The sequence below is a fragment of the Apteryx mantelli genome, chromosome 2 (assembly GCF_036417845.1).
Source record: "Apteryx mantelli isolate bAptMan1 chromosome 2, bAptMan1.hap1, whole genome shotgun sequence".
NCBI lineage: Eukaryota > Metazoa > Chordata > Aves > Apterygiformes > Apterygidae > Apteryx > Apteryx mantelli.
In genome coordinates, this window is record NC_089979.1 from 96394498 (window position 1) to 96415134 (window position 20637).

The following is a 20637-nucleotide window of genomic DNA, read 5'->3' on the forward strand; positions in this document are numbered from 1 at the left end:
CAATGAAGCTCCTTTCTTTAAAATTAGGGTCATAAGAAGAGAATTTAATAAAAACTATTTTTCTTCCAAAAATAGATTTATTCAAAAACAGAAGAATGAAACATTGGTTTCTAAAATGGAGAGAAAGAAAGAGGAAGACCAGCAAAATGAACAGTTATTCTCTAAGAAATTCTCCATAACACAGCTATCACATGAGTGGGAGGATTAGCATGCTACCGTGTTTAAGCTAAATTATTATCAGCTTAAAGATCACATAAAACAGCATAAGGTAAACAAAGAAATAACTTGCAGCCTAGACATCATCAAATCACAGTGTTGCAAATACGAATGATTTGACTGTGATGAAATACAGAGCATATGGTCATTAAGTAAGCGTTGTCTTCTGCATAGTATAAATCAATATTAAACTGACAAAGCAAGCAAATCTCTGGATTTTTTTTTTACAAGAAACTTCTTAAGTTAGAATTCTATACTGCTTAAATACTGAATACAGCCCACAGTACTCCAAAATACTGAGATGATGAGTATTGACTCTAAATACAGCAGACGTATATCAGGAAACAAAACTGCTTTATTACTCAGGCACTTAATGCTGTTGCACCTGAAAAAGTGATCTTCCATTCATAATACATACTCTTTGAAAGTAAAGGAAACATGAGCTTTCGTATTGTGAAGATTATCATCATCATTATTATTATTATTATTATTATTATCAATTAGCAGATTTTATCTCAAATGTTTCTCTCACTGTCTTCTTTTAACTAGATATTTTTCTTCTGACATTTCAGTCAGAGGCCCCTTCAAAACAATAGTTTTTATGCTTTTTTGTTTCTTAATATAAACAATATTGGAGATATAAGACAAACTTGTAAGATAAAATAGATTCCAATCATTACAATAGATTCCAATAGATTCCAATCATGTGGTGCAACCTTAAAGTTCTTAACTGGAAAACCTTTAAATCTTAACAGAAAATATCACAGCAGTAGAAGGAGGATATTATGAGAATGCAAATATGACATATTAATCATTCAGAACTCAGCTGTTCTGAAAAGTACCCTAAAGATCATCTCAAAGGCCCAGAAGATACATAAAGATGAATAATAAGAAATAGGAAATAGGGCAGCCTCCTAAATACCTTAATAACCAAATTAAAGTTAGGCTTTACATCTGTAAAGGCTATTATAATGGTGCTGACTTTGTTCACAAACTTTTTTGTGTACAAAGCAATTTTGTTTGGCCCCTCATTGCTGGAGTTCTTGTTCAGCTAAAATCGAATTTCATGCATTGCATGTGGTGCTGCTTGCAAATGCTCCTGTCTGAAACCCAGTGTCTTGCATCTCCTGCCTTACATATTCCACAATCTGCATCAATTGTTTGCCTTTATCACTTTCATCAGTTCTACCTTTCCAGCAACACATCTGCTTTTGTTCTCCTGCCCACTTCTGTTCCTGCTACAGCTGTGGTGACACAGCATCCCATGTCCAGCTGTAAGGAAAACAGCAAACCCATCCTGCAATGCTTTTTGATGTTGAAAAGTGTTTCCATAACATAATGAGGTGAATCAAGACCTTTCAGTGGAGTCTGTTATTTTCATTTTTTAAATCTCCAAGGACACAAATTAACACAGAACTGAGCTTTATAGAGAAGGACAATCTTCAGTAGCTTCTTCTGCCATATTCAGATCAAAGTATCAAATCCTGTCTTACGGGAAAGCATTGGTTATGTATTATTCTGAAATTGGAGCTGTTGGAGATACTCTGTTTGCACAAGCCCTTGAGCCTATTTCCTGCATAATCTGCAAATGTCCTGGGATACAGGTTGAAAATTAAAATTTTCAAAATGGCCTGAAATTCCATCCTGGAGCCAAGGGATCATTCCCAACAAGGTTTCATTGAAATGTGCATATTCCTGCAAGAAGAATTTGCTTACATATCTAGATTTTCCTAAATAAATTCACTTCAAACACTCGGAACTCTCCATTCCACATCTGGAAGAAAGTTAGAGTTTAAAGAGCACTCAGGGAAAGGCAGAAGAGGAAGGAAAAAAGTCAGCTTCCCCAAACAGTGCACCTAGACCATGCAGTCATTTTCACAGAGACAGCACAGGCAGTATTAAGTCACTTCAGTATTTGAGTTACCAAAGAATTCAAGTTTATTTTAAAACAAGGTATTTTGCCACCATTTCCTCCCTGTTCATTCTGCTGAGGGGAGATGATTTTGTTGCTTGAAAGATACCTTTCCTTGACTTACGTGGATCTTTCCTGAGCTGTTCAAATGCATACAGGTCACCTCTCACAGGTTTTCGTTTCTAAGGAGAAGATTTGTTGGCACACAAGAGAAGGACAAAGAAGGTTTATAACTGCTTTGTACTGTCAGACAGCATAAAGTAGCCACAGTGTCTACTCTAATCTTTCCTGCTTGCTCTATCTAGGCTGCAAATCCTAGAGGTGTGATTCAGGTAGTCAGGAAATTGTCCTCAACATTTTCTGCCCTTATGAGACTGCATTTTGTATTTTTTTTTAACTTCTCATTCTTGTTTGAATCCATGAAGAGATTCTTATTTAGAATGAAAATTATTTTTGAAATGCAAAGTGCTTGGTGAGATGGAAGTTCTGACTCTGTACTTTACACGCTGCCACTGGCCTTTCCGTCACAAGCTCACAATAATAAACAGAGCTACTCCCCAAAAATTGTCCAAAGAGACAGAATGATCAATGAAATACTTCTACTGTTATAATGGCTGTAATTAAATGCTGTTATTTGCCCAAGTTTTAATATCTGTGTTTTAGCTAAGCCTCAGAACAATTAGATACAGCAGCTTTTAATAACCTGCGAAAATTAAATCTAGTTTCTAAGAAGTGTATTATGTTTAAGGTTTTGATTAATTACGACTATACAGCAAGTATGAAGAAGTTTTTTGCATAAGGAAGTCAGGACAAAGGAAAAAGTGACAGGCACAATATACTTCTTAAAGAGACCTTTGCTATTAGTTAATTTTAGCATAAGCAAATTAACAGAATTACTTTTAAGTTATGAAATGATTAATTTATTATTCAGTGAGTAAGGGATGAAAGTTTGGAGAGGATACACTATATTATTCTTGCATAACAGAGAACTTGAACTCATGTTGTAAAAGTATATTGCAACATGGCCTTAACTGTGAAGTTGTTCTCAGTGTGTCCTCAGCGATTTCGAATCTTTCCTTCAATTGTGTTGCACAATGGGCTTAAGTTATTCTAAATATTAGCAACACTTTGCTGGTGCTGAAACTGCAACTCATATGCAAATGAAAGTCTGCTCCATTGATCAAAAAACCCCCAGCAGCATCAACAAAATACATTTCAGTCTATAAGGAACCATTTTTACGTACTGCACAACAAGACTTTGCTCTTACTTTGCTCCACTTCATTCTTACTTGAACTTTTGCCTCTGGTAATGGAACAATAATACCATAAATATCATTAGGATTTTATCTGCAAGCTATTTTTTGCATACCTATTTCAAACTATTCGTGATATCAAAAACAAAGCATACAGCATATTTGTTCACAGCATATGTACAGAATGCTATTAAAATAACAGAGACAGACAGACCAGAGAGAAAACATAATAAGCAAGCCAAAAAATTGAGAGAAATAATAATGTCTCATATTAGTCAGAGAAAGCAAGTGTTGTTTTCAGCATAGCAGATCTGGGGTCTGGAATCAAGTGGAAATCAAAGAGCTGAATCACTTCAGCCTCTGTAAGAGAACTTTCTATGTGTAGTAAACAAATACTAGTATACTGTCCAAAAGCGGCTGCAAAGCCTTACCCCCCTTAAATTACCATGATGTTTCAGTCATGTCAGCCTGGACATATACTGTTGTCCACCCCTGCAAGAATACCTGCAGACTTCTGAATTGCGATGTACCTTCATCTGTTTCTTATTAAAAATCAGCTCACATTTAATTCCAAAAGAGACACTCAGCAGTAAAACTCCATCAACCATCCCGTCCTTTTGTATCAAAAGTACTGATTAAGCCTGCTTTTAATTATTATTAAATATTTACTAATATTTACACATAGGCACTGACCTACATGTAATATTCATCTTCCTAATTGTCCTCAGCCAGACAATTATATCAACCAGGCATCAGTCTTGATGTGTGCAGTGGCTATATTGCATTATCCCTACGCCTTAAAGATGATATGTTGGAAAAATTCCCACTGATAATTTTCTAAAACAAAAGTTTCTGCAGAATTGAATTTTCTGGGGAGAAGATAGTGCAGTTCAATGTTAATCCTGCTTCAAACAAAAAAAGTTGAGGTCTGTTTAGCACATTTAGTTCACCATTTTGATTGTCAAAGTGATAAGTTCTGAGGAAAATACACAAATTTCTGTTCCATTAATAATATTAAACTTATCCCACTGAGATGAAAACAACATTAAAAAGTTAAGGTTTCCCACAGAACTGAAATTGTTTACTGTTTTTGGCACTAGTGTTAAATGAATAGCAAAGCTTACTTCAGTCATTGTAGGAAACTTCCGTAAACATCACTGAGGCTTGAATCAGTCCTGTCACATTCTTAAAACTTTACCACTGAATTAGACTATCTTTTAGTGAATTTATCTTTTAGTTATGTGCTCTGCACTTTTGTGTGTGTGTGCATGTGTGTGCATGGCAATAGCCAGCTAAAAGAAATGAGCACAAAAACTCTTAACGGAGATCCTGAAGAGACCTCAAAGCATATGACTATTGAATCTGACTAGTGAACTATGGCAGACTTGCAAAGAGGATTAATTTAGTTACTTAGACTAATAATTCAATACCAATAAAAATTTAGACCATTAAAATCTGCTTGTTTGTTTTTTTTTTTTGAGCAGATACAAGTAAAGATCCATATCTTGCTACTCCTACTTTCAATCGCAACCAGACTACACAAGTTTGCACCACATCCACACACACAAACATTGTGTATATGAGAAAATTATATATGCTGGTCCTGTTACCAGGGGCCTCAGACAAGAATGCACCCAAAAACACAATTCTCACAACTGTGACTGGTACATCCTGAAGGAATACAGATAAACCAGCAGAAACCAGTTGAAACCAAGATAAGGAACTAGACAGCTTTTGCAAACAAAGAGATGAGCCAAGCCAAGCCCATATATGGAAGAGGAGCTCAAAGTTCATGGAAAGACACTAAGCGGCACCTCTTAAGCAACCACTAGGGACCACCAGAGACCACCAGAGACCCCCACAGAAGCCCCCCGGAGACTCAGACCGCATGCGTAATGACTATGCAAATATGATAATTAGTTCCAGGAAATAGAATGCATATGTATAATTATTCCGGGAAATTTAATGCATATGTATGTAACAGAGCAATATAAACTTTGGCTGATGCAACATGCAGCATGCACATTGGGCGGAGCGATCCCCTGTGCATCCAGCGCTGTAATAAAGAGAATGCCTGCTTCTTAATACTACGTTGGTTTTAAGGAGTTTTACTCCTGATTTCAGTGACAGTCCTACTACATTTCTTCTAATTCATAAATTTTTTTTTTTAACAAAATAATATTCTCATTCATTAAGAGCATGTCAGATGAGTACAGCAGTCAGGAGTGAATGACTACTATATAGTTAGCAACATTTTGGGTAGCAGAAATTATTAGGGTTGCTTGTTTAGTTGGCAGGTATGGTGGCTATTTGAATTTCTTATTCTGACAAAGCAAAACATTCAAGAACACATGCATGTAGACATTACCACCAGAATACAGCTCTTAGAAAAGATTCAAATCTTGCAATTCTCTGCATCTGTTACTACATATACAAGTATTTCCTAGTGTCACCACTAGGATCTGACATGAAGACAACTACTCAAGCTCAGTTTGGCATTTAATCCTATTACAATGAGGACAGGCTAACCAGTAAACCCTTGCCTAAATTCCACTGAAGTCAAGTGCAGAAGTATTTTATTGAAACAGAAATGTAACTGCTTCTCTTGAGCTGAACCACATGAAAAAATGTTTCTGTTCAAATATATGGTTTATTCAAATGTAACGCATTCTTTATTCTGATATTTACTTACACAGCAGAAAACTTTCACCGCCATTTCCTCATCAAACTGGCCAAGGATTATCCGAACATCATTACCCTGTAGATAAAATAAGATGTACACAAGTTAAATACAGTCACAGCCTTTCCAGAAACTACTTCAAAGTATTTCTAACTCAAATCATGTATAGACTTATACATACTTATACAGACTGAAGAGAGCATTACATTCTGAGCTGGACAGTGAAATCATGTAGATAGTTACAACTCTGCAGATTACAGCTGCAGGCAATGGGATTCACTCAGAACTGTCTTATTTTGTACAAGTTCAAGATCTTGAACCACTGCAAGAGAGAACAGCTGAAGTGCTTGAAGAAAATGATTAAGGAATTGCATTGCTGTTGCTAAGGAGACTAAAATTGTAATATTTATCTTGCCAAATATGACTATTCAAAAATACTAAAATATCAAATTTTTATCTCTTGTGAGATTTCTTCTTTTAATATTAATTTTGTATGTTAAAACAGCTGAAAATATATATTTTTCACTGTTTATATTAACTAATGATGCAAAGCTAAGAGGCTGGAAATTTTTAAATGAGATAAAATGTATTCATATTAGGCCTGCTTTGGTAATTTCTAAAGATTTTATTCATACAACATTTCTTCTACAGGCTCTATAACAACCTGTTAATCCTTCCTCTCCTCCTCCCTCCAACCCACACATCAAAAAAAATTCATCACACTTTGAGAATCTATGACTGAAGTCAAAAGAGATCATTTTACTTTCCTATTTAGAAGTATATTAACAAAATATTTCTTAATTCAGGAATATATGCAGGAAAATATTTCTTTGGGAACTGGACTAGCTTTTTTTTCCACGTGTGAAAAATGAGTACTAGCACCTATAAAACATAGAAAAGATAACTTTTTATGATTTAATGCTACTTTTTATTTCACACAAAAGCTGGGGTCACAGTAGCAGCTTGAACGAAAAGGATTTTCATTTCTCTTATAAAATATATGGTTAGAATTACTAATAGCTCTTTTCCTCTCCAAGGAGGAAAAAAGAATCAGATGATTCAGTCTGAATTTAAGTGGTGGAAGACATTTCAGTTTTAAATCACTTGATCAAATATTTTCAGTTTAATAATTTCAGTGTTTATTTCTTGTTCAGCAGAAAACATTGTGATGGCCAGTGCAGAAAGATACTAGAATGCCTCTGAAATTAAATTCATGAGATTAACATCACTCTTAGCATGGTTAAAATCATAAAGTGCATAATTTGCTTCCCTCATTCTGAACCTGTGTAGTTCAGACAGTAATAGTAAGCCTATTTCTATTTATTTTTATACTTAGCCATAAAGCAATAAAGTAATATAAATTTTATTGAAACAGATTAGATTTGTTTTAAATAAATCTAATGAGGTCATATGAAGCTAAACAAACAATTACACAAATTATGCTCACTAAGTACAATAGCACTTTTCTTACATTATAGGTTTTGTAATAAAAAATAGATTTATGAACTGTGTATCAAACTCTCTCTGTCTTATATTTTTCACATCTTAACAATTATTCTGGACACTTTTGGAACTCTGTCTCTGAATTGCCTGACCTCTATGAACATAAAATCACAGCTTTAATATTATCTTTGAAAAAGAGTAGCAAAAGCAGTTGAAAAAAAAATCATACTGTTAGCATTGAATTATTAAACCTTAAAATTGAATATTTTCCTTTTCAGTTTATAACATGACAAGAACCAATTTTAAAAACAGAATGTGCAGCCTCACAGTTTAAGAGCACCACAGACTGTCGGCAGGGTGTAGAGAATAAGTCCACAGTGCATGGGCCCACTGGCTGTGTGACTGTGACACCATTTTCAAACTGAAGTCTTAGGGCCTGTGATCACATGTACCAAGACATTACTTCTGCCTGCTAATCACATAAAACACTCCCCACTATTCTTTTATTGAAAAATACTATGAAAACTGTACAATTCATCCTATTTTTTCCCAGAAATATCCTAGTCCTTTTCAATATCCTCACAGGCTACAGGGATTCTCTTATCATTGTGCAATTAGTTTGGCAATAGCACTCAGACCCAAATCTTGCATGTTCAGACACATGAGTATGTTGCTCTACAGTTCTTTTTATTTATAGGCATGCAAGGAAACAGACACTCATAAAACTTCTCTTGAAAGCATTTCTCATATATGGCATAGCACAGCACCTGTTCTAGTATGGACAGTCTCTTTTCAAACATGTTCTACAAACACCCAGGCAAACAGGTAGATTTTCTAATTTGTCCAGCTGTCAGCAGTTCCCACTTCGGAAAATCTGGCCATCTCAAAATCTGACTGAGGATCTCAGGAAAGCTGGATTTTCTGTTGGGCGGGAATCCCCCATGCCAGCATGGGCTGAAGTTCCAGTGCCAGAGCAGTCAACTTGGAATGTGTGAGAACTGCATCTGATTCAAGTTCACTGAATCCTGATGCATGAGGTCAAAGAGAGCTATGGCTTCATGGCTTGACTATCCCTTGTTTTCTGTCATCCTTGACTGAACCAAGATGGAGTATCCAAACATGCTGCTGCTTAAATTCATGGATTTCCATGTTAACACATAAATTACTGCTTTTGAAGCATGCAGTATATTAAGGAAGACATTAATACATCTGTGTTCATTAAAAGATCTGGATGGGGTGTAACCACAAATTGACTGAAGATAAAAAGAAATATTGGATTATCACCTAGTAATAAATAAGTCATAAGTCCTCTATTTAAGGTATTATATCATAGTGCAATTAAAGACTGAAGGAAAAGGAAGGTGAATTTTCATGTTTTTTCCAAGAACTTAAAAGTTCTAATCTTAATAATGTTCTTTTTCACATATTTTTAGATACATGAAAGAATATCTTATGCTAAGAAAGAGAAAGTAAGTCTCTGACAGAAACAAGAATCCACACATCCCCCCAACACATTTGGCTGGGTGTTAACCCTTTGGAGAGAAAAAAAATCACAGTCTACATAAGCTCAGTACTGGTCAGCAATTGATCCAAGAAAGTAATGATGAGACTCAGTAAATAAAGTGACTGGGAGTAGGACCCAGTGAGAAAAAAAAAGGGGGGAATATGGGAAGGGGAGACAGGAGAGTCCTTTCCTTATCTGATGATAAGGAAATGGGGCACCGAGCACTGACACTGATTAGGCAAAGGTGGAGCAAATATCTGTGGAAATAGGACTGAGACCAGGATTGAAATAAGGACCCTGGGAAGAAAAGTTAGGGCTTTTCAAGAGTATGGCAAATACGAAGTTTGACAAATGGTCACTGAAACCAGCAGGACAACTGCAATCTCAGAAAGTTGGCCCAGAGGAGACTGGCAGGACAGTTTAGACAAAAGTACTCAAAGGGGAATAAGAAATCAGAGAAGCAGATTAGTTTTGGGTATATACATAATATAGCATTGAGTAAACAAGGAATTTGGAATTGGGATGAATACTCAGAATGAGGCAGAGATGTTGCTGGGTTAATTGGAGAGTGTGGGATAACAAGGTCAAGTTGCCAGTGAATATCTGACAGACTTTGTCTATCTTTTTCATTTCCCAGCTTCATAAAGTTGCATCATGAAGAACAATCTATAACTTTAAGCAGTTACTCATGTATGGGAAATCATAAAATATTCCTCCTTTTTGTAAACTGCACAGATATCAATATGAAGCTGTGAGTTGTAGTGCCTGGAAGCTTATAGCTTGCAGTTTTGAAAGAGTGGAAAATTTAGTATGCTATTATGTAATTAAGGAATTGTACATTATAACTCATTTAAGAAATTCTGTACAATATCTCTTCATCCTCCATGCACATTTTTCCTCTGTGCTGATACACTCCTCACTGAGCATCTTGCTCCCCAACTCTGTTCTCTGCATCCCCCTTCACATTTTTCCAAAATTTGTTCCTGAAGAACTGCATTCAAAGTGGTAAACCCAGATCATCCCATGTCAGGCTTGGTCTGCAGATTCTGTCCTGCATCAGAGACAGATCTGGACACAGCTCAAATCCCTTACAGAGATTTTATCTGGATGGATAATGAGGTCTACACTGAAGTTTCTGAGAACTGGTCTACATTTGATGCTTGTGGGTCAGGGTATATTTCCACATTATACTCTCACACAAATAGAGACATCATACACTTATTGGTATATAAGGTCCCCCCTCCCCGCTACTTTGGTCACACTGTTACTTGACTACCAACGAGTATAATTTCCTGGCATGGATACACTATTATTTTAGGTCAACCCTCATAGGACTGATGCAAGTTAACACAGAGCAACTCTCTTGTAGGGTTCAGAGAAGTCACCCAATGAATGCCAGCAAGGACTAAGTATCTTTTTTTTCTCCTAGAATTGTAAATTGCTTGGATGTAGCTAAAGAATGTTTGACAGGAAAGTTTCTATTTCATGGAACTATGCAGGTGCTCTATGGGTTTATTAAAAATATCCCAAGAGGAAGGCAATTCCCAACACTATAGTGATATAAAAAGATCAAAGTTTAGACCATTTGCCAGATGGTGAGCTATCATAGTTACTCTTCTCAATAATTAGAGTAGCAATATCTGCATTTAAGCTTTGCCCCTCAGTGAGCAATACATATGTTCTCATCCTTTGAACTATGGAGAACAGTCACATACCATTTACCCATGATTGTGGTGGACTATCCATAACAACATGTTTTATAAATGAAGACAACTGCAAAGCCTCAAATGTAAATGGCTCTCTTCTCCCTTTTTTCTTATAAGTGAAGGTATTATTCACCCACTAAATCTAAAGCATCTTTGGTACTATCTGCAGCTGGTTAGTGTAAACTCCAAAGACAGCCAGTGTCAATACATCTAAGATGCTCCACTAAAAGAGATGAAGAACAGCTTGTCTCCTGCACAGACATTTCTAACAGCCCCAGATACAAGGCATTCTTTATCCCCATCAGAGTTGTTGAGCTCTGCACAATATGTTCGGAATAAGCAGTTATTTTTTTTGGCCTGTAGAGCTTCCCTTCTGTGATCATATTTTAATCTGTCTCATTGCTAATGAATAACAGCAAAATGTTGTATTACACAGCTTTACAGAGAAGGATTGCTGGAATATCTCAACTGCCAGGAAAAGTCAATGCCTTGGCAGACTCTTTAAAAAGTGCCTAAATTGAACATCTCAGATACTCTGTCAGATTCTCTACCATGTATCTGACAGTCAAGATGTTACTAATAAACCTACCCAGAGCTGGGTAACCTTGTCAATGTAAGTATCCACATGTTTTGCCTTCTAATGGTCTGGATGTCCAATGCCAGAGCTACATATGAGCCTCTAGCCTTAGATATAGATTCACTGATGGAGAACTAGAGGATTTTAGGTCCTTCCACTATCAAAACATGCTGGCATAACATGTTGATGGCTATGTTAGGGTGTATGTGCCACATTTAGATTGAGGCCACATCCACACCTGCTCTGGTCCAAAGTTTTTTAATTTAATTAACTTGATTAGATTGCAGACATGTTCTGCCAGCATCCAACACCCCTATTGTGTTCAGGAAATCAGATAGAAACTGTTCCATTGAATTGGAAATTATTTTCACATGAATACTACTGAGGTTTAAACTTGGGCTACCCTAGAAAAAATTGCCCTTATTTTTCCCAATACAATCCATTTGGTTACAATTGTACCTCCAGACAGTTTTTGTTCACTCTGAAGTTTCACAGTTTCTAAATGAGTAGCTCTATACACCATTAAACACAGTGTGGGGAGATGATCCCAGCTTCCCCTCCCCCATTTGGTGCCAGTTACAAGTAGTCTGAATTCCTGTGTTTTACACTCCAAAAGGGAGGATGTCAAGACTTTCAGATAAGGCCTGCTTGGGCACCAGGACCTTGAGAAACAAAAGCTTCCTCTCACTACTGGGGCAGTGTTAATTGCTGTGGTCAGGACTGTCTCCTCCTCATCAGGACCTTGAGAGACAACACCTGCCTTCACTGCTGGGGCAGTGTTAATCATTGCAGGCTGGAATTAACTCCTTCTTACCCCAGCTATGGCATCGCTCTTTGGGACCACCACTGCAAGAGTAAAGCAGTCATTGGCAGTCACTCAAACTCCTTTCTTCAGTGCTGAAGAGTGCGCAAGGCAGCTAGCCTGCCATTGGGAGTGTTCGGTCACCCCCCCACCCCATGACTGTGGGTGCAATCCTCATAACAAGGATGGAGAGGAGTTGAACCCTGCAGCAGCCAAGAGCTAGGGACTGCACCTGCATGAAGAGAACTGCAACTGGCCTAGCAACTCCACCTCCGCCTTCCCCTGAAGGGTATAAATAGGTTGGCCCTGGAGGCCATCTTTGGCTCTTTGTGGGTGACAGTGGGTCTGTTAACTTGCAGAGCCCCTTAGGATGCCCTCCTGCAGTTACTTCCCTGGGATTGAGTGTACATTGGCTGCTGAGACAACGTGTCAATCAGAATTGGTTTGCCTAGTTCATTTGGGTAGTTACAGTTAGTATAAATTAGCTAGCTTTCTCTGTTTGCTAAGTAGTTACTGTTAGCCTAACTTCTAGTGTATTCTAGTTGAGCTAAGTTTCTCTTAATAAGAATTGTTGCTTTGTACCATTGTAACTTGTGTAGTAAATTTTGATCTTTGAAACAAGTTGTGGAATCATGCAGTAAATCTCCCCTCCCCTCCCTTGTGCCACACGAAACCCACATGGTCCAGGACTGTAAGGTAGTCGGTTGTCCTGTGACAAGCTGTTTGCTCTAAGAAACAGGGGAAAAAAGAGGTGAAGTTCTCCCTTGAAATGGATAGGATACATCATCATCTTTCCAAAAAGCACAATTTGAACTTTCTTTGTCTGCAACACTATATTAATGCATGAAGCTTCTCTACTGCATTATTATAATCTTGTCCTGAGAAACTTGACTTTGCTAGCAGCTGGACTGCCATTTCCTGTGTTTCTACAGAGATAACTATTGACTACAACTGAAGCAACCTTCAGCTCAGAAGGACAACGAGGCATAGGTTCTATGTTCTTCTTACAAATAAGATGTTTGGTATAAAAGCAAGATTTTGCTGCATCTTCATCCAACATCATGTGTTTAAGGGAATCTGTTTGCCATTCCTCTGGTGGTATGGGTATTTTTATTGGCATTTTTCTTAGTAGCATCTTGGGAATAGGGTTCTGCTTTCCACATAGCTATAATGCATCTGTATGGGATCAGACTTATTCCCAAGTACTTAGGACATTCAGAATAGAAACCAAGAGTCAGTCAATCACAGATATACCATTGATGGAACTGATTTAACTGAGGCATGATGGTTATGCTTTTGCAAGTGATCACTTGCCTAGTGATTCTAAAAGTACTCATTTAAGCAAAAGGAACTTACAAAGCAAGCCATTCAACATTAAAAAAGCTGGCTGAATGATTCTACATGAGAGATTTTCCTCACAGAGCTTTGTTCAGGAAAACAAGCTATTGCTTCTAATATAACCTATCATATAGCTGATGTTTGTTTGCAATGCTGCTAAATTTCTTCACTTAAGACTTCCAGCTTTTGTGGAGTGCTACTGTTTCTGAATTTGTTCAGACTAGAACAGTGGCTGTTTGAAGAAATGCATGAAAGCTAATTACCAGGTCTTTGACATGAACCTTAGCATATTGCACTTGTCTCCCACCCAGCTTACTTCAAGTCTTAGATTTCAACATCCCTCTAGCTTCATGCTAGAAGAAAAGATTCAGCTGAACCTCCCCAAACCATGAGTGGTTTCTACAAGTGCAGTCCTCTGAGGAAAACCTCAATAAGCTACAAGAAAGCAGACTGATTGCTTTCAGCAGACTCAGCTATTTGAGACACCTAGCAACACTGTATCCATATCCACTTGTTAATTAAATATAAAGCATGATAGGGAAGCATACACTTGCTGAGTCCTCACAGTGATGCAATACATCAGTTTAGGTAATGCCAGGGAGGCAAAAAACTGCCAAAGGGATTCTCACAGCTACAGTTAGCAAATGTCTAAATCGGGGAACACCCTGTAAACTGTGACCTAAAATGGCCAGAAGCATATTCCTCAGCCAAGGGTTTGATAACATTTAGTGTTGGCTCCTCTCAGATGTGTACTTGGGGCAGAATGTTAACAGATTCCCTACAGTCATGTAGGTATTATCAAAAGACAATAGGAAAGAAAAGCCTAATGCTGTATCTCACTGTCCTGACCTTCTGGCTATGCTGTAGGACTTTGCTCCTTACAATGATGACTTCTGTCACAGGTCAGTGCCCTGAATACTGGTGTTTCTTCCCCAAACATTGTCCTCCTGTATTCCCTGCTTTTATTAGATTTTTATTAGAAAATATTTTTATTTAAGACCTTTTGACACAATTCTGTTTGGGGCAATTGTAAAACTTTTGATTTTATTTCATGTTGGAAGGCAAATGAACTATATAGCCTTATATTATATGGAAGAAGATTGCCATTTTCCAAACAGTTGCCAGGAGCGTAATAAATTGTTGCCATGAGAGAAGAATGTTAAGTTATTCTAATATCAAATTATCTTTCATTTTTTCCTAGGATTTCTATGAAATAATGCAGATTATAAGCAAAGAATTAAATCTAAAATATGATGAAGCTAGTGGAAAGATGCCTTTTGCTTTCACTACATGATAATTTACCTAAAAAGGGCTTTGGGTCCAAACATCAGGAGCCTTCATATGTGTATCACTAGGATTTGTCCTTTGGGTACAAATATTAAGTCAGAGACAACTTGCTTTACATTTTGTCCTAGTCAGGAATGTTAAAAGTATTTATCGTATGCATGGACAGTGACTTCATTGACTTAAGCAGGACTAGGACCTCAAAATGTCATTTGTTAACCTTACTATTCTGTGGTATATAGTAATATGTAATTCTTAGAAAATCTTATTTTATTACCTTAATTTAACAAATGAAAAATCATGACATAGCCACCACTTTCTCTTTCTTGCTCAGACAGCAGCACATACCTTAAGCTTCTTTACACTTGTGCAAGGATCATTGGAGAAACTCTCAGTATCAGAAATTTCAATATCTTCACCATACAGGACACCAGTCAAATCATTCCTCACCTGTCAGAAGTTGAGAAAAAGGCAGACTAGTGAATTGAGACACAGTGAGGAAGAAGCAGATGGACTATCTTTATCACTGTAACAACAAGCAATGATCTCAATGATGATATATGCACCCACTTTTATTTTTTTTCTCTTATTTCATCTAGAATCTGATCAAGGTACTATTCTCTTACTGTCATCTACAATCAGCCAGTCTACCATGTAAACAGCCTTATTATGCATGACGAGAAGTTCACAGCAGGCTCCTACTTTGCATCATGGGGTTTAACAATTCTTGTAATTTTTGACTGCTGTTAGCATACCATACCAGAAACTTGCTTGTGGCCAAAGCTGTGTTTGAGACTGTATAAAGGGAGAAGACCCATCATGGAAACTCTTACAGATTCTCAGTTCTGAGGGCTGGTTTAAAACCACCATCTGTTGGTCTTAGCATGAATCAGCAGAGCTTAGTTAAAGTCAGTTAGGAACTGGTAAAGCTTAATGAACTCTGCCCTCTTTCCTAGAGCACCCATCTTATCATGGAGAAGAGTGGTATGGTTTGCTTAGAGGTGACACAAGCAACTATATATCAATAAGTTTTCTCAACTGTTTTTATAATGTTTTTATAATGGGCAGACTCTGTCCTCTTTGAGCTACCTAATAGCACAAAGAAGACAGATAACACAAAACAATTTGTTTTATGTATTTAGAATTCTTTTCCATATAACTTCTTTAAGGTTTTCTGTCTTAATCACTGCTGGTTTTCCTCTAGCCACGTGACTGCAAAAACAGAGTTTCACATTACTATTCCTAATGCACGATATGCACGATCAAATATAATTTTAGCTGGAGGTGACATGGTTACAGACTGAAGTGAAGAGAGAGGCACTCTGATTTTAATTTTATAAAATTGTGATCACATTCATTGCACTGATTGTCTTTTTGTTTCTAATAATATCAGAAACAGGAGACGCAATTTATAGTTAAGAGAAATAAAAGTCAGGTATCTTAAATGCGAGTGTGGAAAATACAATACATAGAAAATATCTTAGACATGAAAACTTAGAAGTCTGTAAATCATATTCAGATACTTTCCAGCAATCCTGTATATGGTCATTGGAACTACATATTATAAATCTCCCTCCTGACTTTCCTCTTTTAACCTCCTTTGACAGAGAAGCACAGCCCATTCTAAACAATCTAAAAATAGTGGATATACAGCGAGATGGCACCAAATATAGTAAAGAACATGAAGTGATATCAGTCCTTCAGCAGTAGAAACTTCTTCATGAGAATTTAAATTTATCATGAAGTTTATTTTATGAAAAGAGATTATGGACATCCAAAAAGAAAACCCAGCTATTGCTAAGTTACCTTTGCTGAAAGTCTCTATCAGGCTCAGGCCTAAGGATACAGTAGGAGCAAAAGCATGCAATAAGACATCAAATGTCAAGGTGGAAGACTTCTGATGACTACTGGCAGCTTTATTTTCAAGACCAACTCCTCTTTTCAATAATTCTTCAGTCTTTCTTTAATATATCTCCTTGAGAGTATGTTCCAAATCTATGCTTGTTACTGATTCTGTTCCATGTATCTCAAGTTTTTCTTATTGACAAAATACCACACTACTAATATATATTTTCTGGCATGCTGCTTAATTGTCAGATAGGGCACACAGTTTTTTGGTAAAATAAAAGGGGAGAGGGGGAAGGGAACATTTAAACTACTATCTTTGCACTTTTTGTACTTTTTACAAATTTCCTCTTGACTAAGAGGCATAATCTGGTTCCTGCAACGTAATAATTGTGTTACTTGGTCTTCAGACATAACTCCACCTTTTTGCCTTTCACTTTAGGCTGGTTTTACCAAATTTCTTGGTTAACCAATGAAGTATTTCCTGAAGATCATTGCTATGCTAACTTCCTTCCTTCAAGGTCTCTGCTTCATTTTATCACTTTCTAGAAGTATTTACAAGTTGCTGAGGCAAGCTGTTAAATTATAACCAGGCCTTTTACAGTAATTTAAAAAAATAGACATGGGTAAAATTATTATTAAAAATTATTCTATTTTATAGAGGTAACCATCAGAATGTGTCCACCAAAACTTGTGTTATATCCTTCATTCTTTCTTGATGCTCTATCTGTAGTTTTTAAGCACATTCTGTCAAAGTGTATTCACAGACAACACATGATCAGTAATGAGTTGTTTCTCTCCTGGTATACTGGTAAAATGAATGATTAATCTTTTAGCTCCAGCAATGCCATTAACTGCTCCTTATGATACAGATCTTTCCTGATACAAAGAAAAATGGCTTTTCTGAAATAGACCATCAGTGATACCAAGAGAAAATAGACCACTCTTGATCATCGTTTAGCTAATGTCCAAAATCCTTCTGCCTAATATAAAAGTTTGTTAAAACTATTGTACACTGCTTAGAAAAAAGTAAAATTTTTCTTAGCTAGTAGAACTTCAAAGGCATGCAACTTGTTATATGCTTCTATCCCATACTATAGAGCAAACCTTCTTCTGTAGAACAGAAGAAATTCTTTGTTGCAAGTTTGCTTTATTGCTGTTTCCATGTGTGTTTTTTTTTCTCTGCTGAAACAGTTTCTAGCAATTCTTGTAACCTCAGAAATCAACGCTGCTCAGCTGATCTGAACAGAAAACAACTGATTCACCAAATACTATTTTGTCAAACTAGACCATTGCGAACATGTGAAAAAAAGTTAAATGTTAAACATGAACTATTGTTAAAATAGGCTAGCATTTATAGATAGGCTTCAGTAGAAGTCACAAGGCTCATACTTGATTAGAAAAGTGATTCTTCAGACCATCTACTGACTTGGTGTGCTTCCTTCCTTTTAGAAAATTTTCCTAAATTTTGCAATTGAGGAATTGCTTTCCTTTCACTGAAATGGGATTTCTTAAGAACAATAAAGGGATTTTTGCTGGGAAATAATAATTTGAATTAAGCCACTGAGAAAACTTTTAACCCCTATTCCATCTGCTAGAAGTCCAGCAATGAGGCTTTCAGAATTCTTAGACTTCCTGTTGAACTACTGATTAATATCCCAAAAGACACATGTTATTAGATCAGGTATTTGGGAAGATGGAATGTCACAGTCAGATATTGGCTGTTTGGCAGATGCATCTGTTGTGGAGACTTTGCCAAAAGAAAGGTGTTTATTTTCTTTGTTCATGTCTCTTTCCATTATCTCAGCTAGTTATTAGGTGATTTATAACAATTTACAGAGTGGCCATTGCTTTTCTAGAAGCCTTACCGTTTCCCCACCCCTTCCTTTCAATGCTATGACCATTAGTCTGACAAATCTAACCTTATGCCTAGTCTGAGTGATTTTTTGCTGTATTTTCAAGTCTTTGTTTCCTGTCTCCACAGTTTTCTGACACTGTGCTCATGTTCTTTTCTTGCTAAATATTTTCTAAATATTCTAAATATCTGTTGACACTCACAGTATTGGAACTTACATTTATCTCATCTTCCTACAGGATTTCTTTACTTCATTCAAAGAAATTTAACTACAGGAGCTTCTGATTTGGATTTGGGTCTGATATCAGAATCCTAAGCCTCACCTCCAGTTCTAGAGCTGCCAATTCTTGAAGCAAATACTGCAGTGTTGGATTGAATTTGTGAAACTCGATACAAAATGCTCCATGTTTTTTTAGCAGATGCTTGCAGTCCTGGAACACGTTACCAGCAGTACAAGCAGTTACAAAAGTCGGCAGTAATTGTTTCATTCTACCAACCCTGAGTAAAGAAAGTTGTAAACAAACTATTTCTACTTCTATATTATGTAATATAGAAAAATTTCAGCTGGAATGAACTGCTGTAGAAAGTGGTAACAAAATTGCTTTAAGCTCTGGTGGGGACCTGAAGTTCCTAAGCAAATCTTGCTTTGACTTGTAATATAGAAGTATTATAGTTCCATGTGATTTTATTACCTTGTTAACAATTTAATGAAGGTTGTAGTTATATGTCTGTTTACAAACTGTTCTGCACACTCTTTGAAGTCAACAACAATCTCTCTTCTGTAGAAGCAGATTACCAGACTTTACCATCAATAAACCTAGAAGGTTTCACAGACCACTGCTGACAGAGCCAGGACAAAGCTTAGTTCTTCAGACATAGCAGAAGGAGACTTTCTACACTGCTCTGCATACAAAGCTGGATGGAATTGGTTTTTCTCTATACTACCTGTTTAAAATATCTATTCCAGTATGTATCGTCACCTTCACAAAGCACTAGGAGACAAATATGCTTACCCAGCAACTAGCTTCAAAAGAAAAATGTTTGAGGATCACAGTTTGAAGAAAAGGATGGCCATTGGGCTTCAGACAATGGATGGGACCCAAAGAACTGGCATTGATTGCTCCTTCAGTCTGAGCTGCTCTGTGATACAGCTCACATAACCTGAACAATATTTTAACATTTGCTACCAATTCTGGCTGTATCTTATTTCTGTGAAGTGGGTGATAGCAATTCTTGCCAACCTCATAGCTGTTGTAAGAAATTCAGTGATGTTTGAGAGGCAAACAACAAAGTCCCTGACCCTGCACCTGTGAAGGAAGAAGTAGAGGGATTTTGAGGAGTCAAGAACTTGCACTGACAAGGAAGAAATGAATCTGTTTTTTAGCTCTAGCAAGTTGGGAGAGACAGAATGACTAAATGGGCTGTGAAAAAGCCTAGACAAGATCAAATTACAACATTAATGTGGTTCGTACAAGGAAGAATGATTTTATGCTTAAGGAAAGGAAGTGAATGTCAGGGAGCAGCAAGGGCCAGCTGCTTCCTAAGGGACAAGGAGCTAAGGCCAACACAGTCAGCAGGGCAGGGGCCTTGCCAGCTGCAGCCCTGTCCTACAGTATCTAAGAAGGGCAGACCCCAGAGATGGTAGCTGGGGTCAACCAAGAGTCCAGATCATCGGGCAAGTTCATGGTGACAAGGCAGGTCCAAGTCAACCTGGGAAGTCAACCTGCAGGTCAGGATCTGGTCTGGTGAGGATAACCAAGGTCAGGCATGCTCCAGTGATTGCCAGGCAGGCCCATGCTAATGGGACACATCTGAGTGACTATCCACTGCTAGTGAATACTAGCATCCCTTTTACTGCAATACTTCATTTTTATTAAGCCATTTTTTCCCCTCTTTTTCCCACAGGAAAATATAAAAGAAAGACAATATTCCTGATGAACAGTGAATCTAGTGATGATAGTCTGGATTCAAGATTCTCCACTGATTAGCACAAACTAAGTTTTAGTAGGCTTTACTTCTACTGGTATAGTTTGCTCAGCATACTTAATCCTAACTCTGCCAGTTACAAAATAAATTTAATAATTTTTAGATTAATCATACTACTTTGCTTTTAACAGATATTTCCAATGACTTTTTGGTGCACTAAAGCTGCATGTAAGTACTGCAAACTAAATCCTTTGTTCAAGGCAGTCTAATCCTAACAGATGTTGATCATAGAGACT

The 20637-nt window shown here is 37.0% G+C and overlaps 1 protein-coding gene across 1 annotated transcript in view; it reads right to left on the reverse strand.

Annotated features, from left to right (window-relative positions):
• GABBR2 (gamma-aminobutyric acid type B receptor subunit 2) overlaps window positions 1-20637 on the reverse strand; it is a 470259-nt gene that overhangs the window by 234097 nt on the left and 215525 nt on the right. The window contains exons 4-5 of the mRNA XM_067292420.1: window positions 15064-15165; window positions 6074-6139 (exon numbers count right to left, since the gene is read on the reverse strand). Coding sequence (XP_067148521.1) covers window positions 6074-6139; window positions 15064-15165 — 168 coding nt within the window. The remainder of the gene's footprint in view (window positions 1-6073; window positions 6140-15063; window positions 15166-20637) is intronic.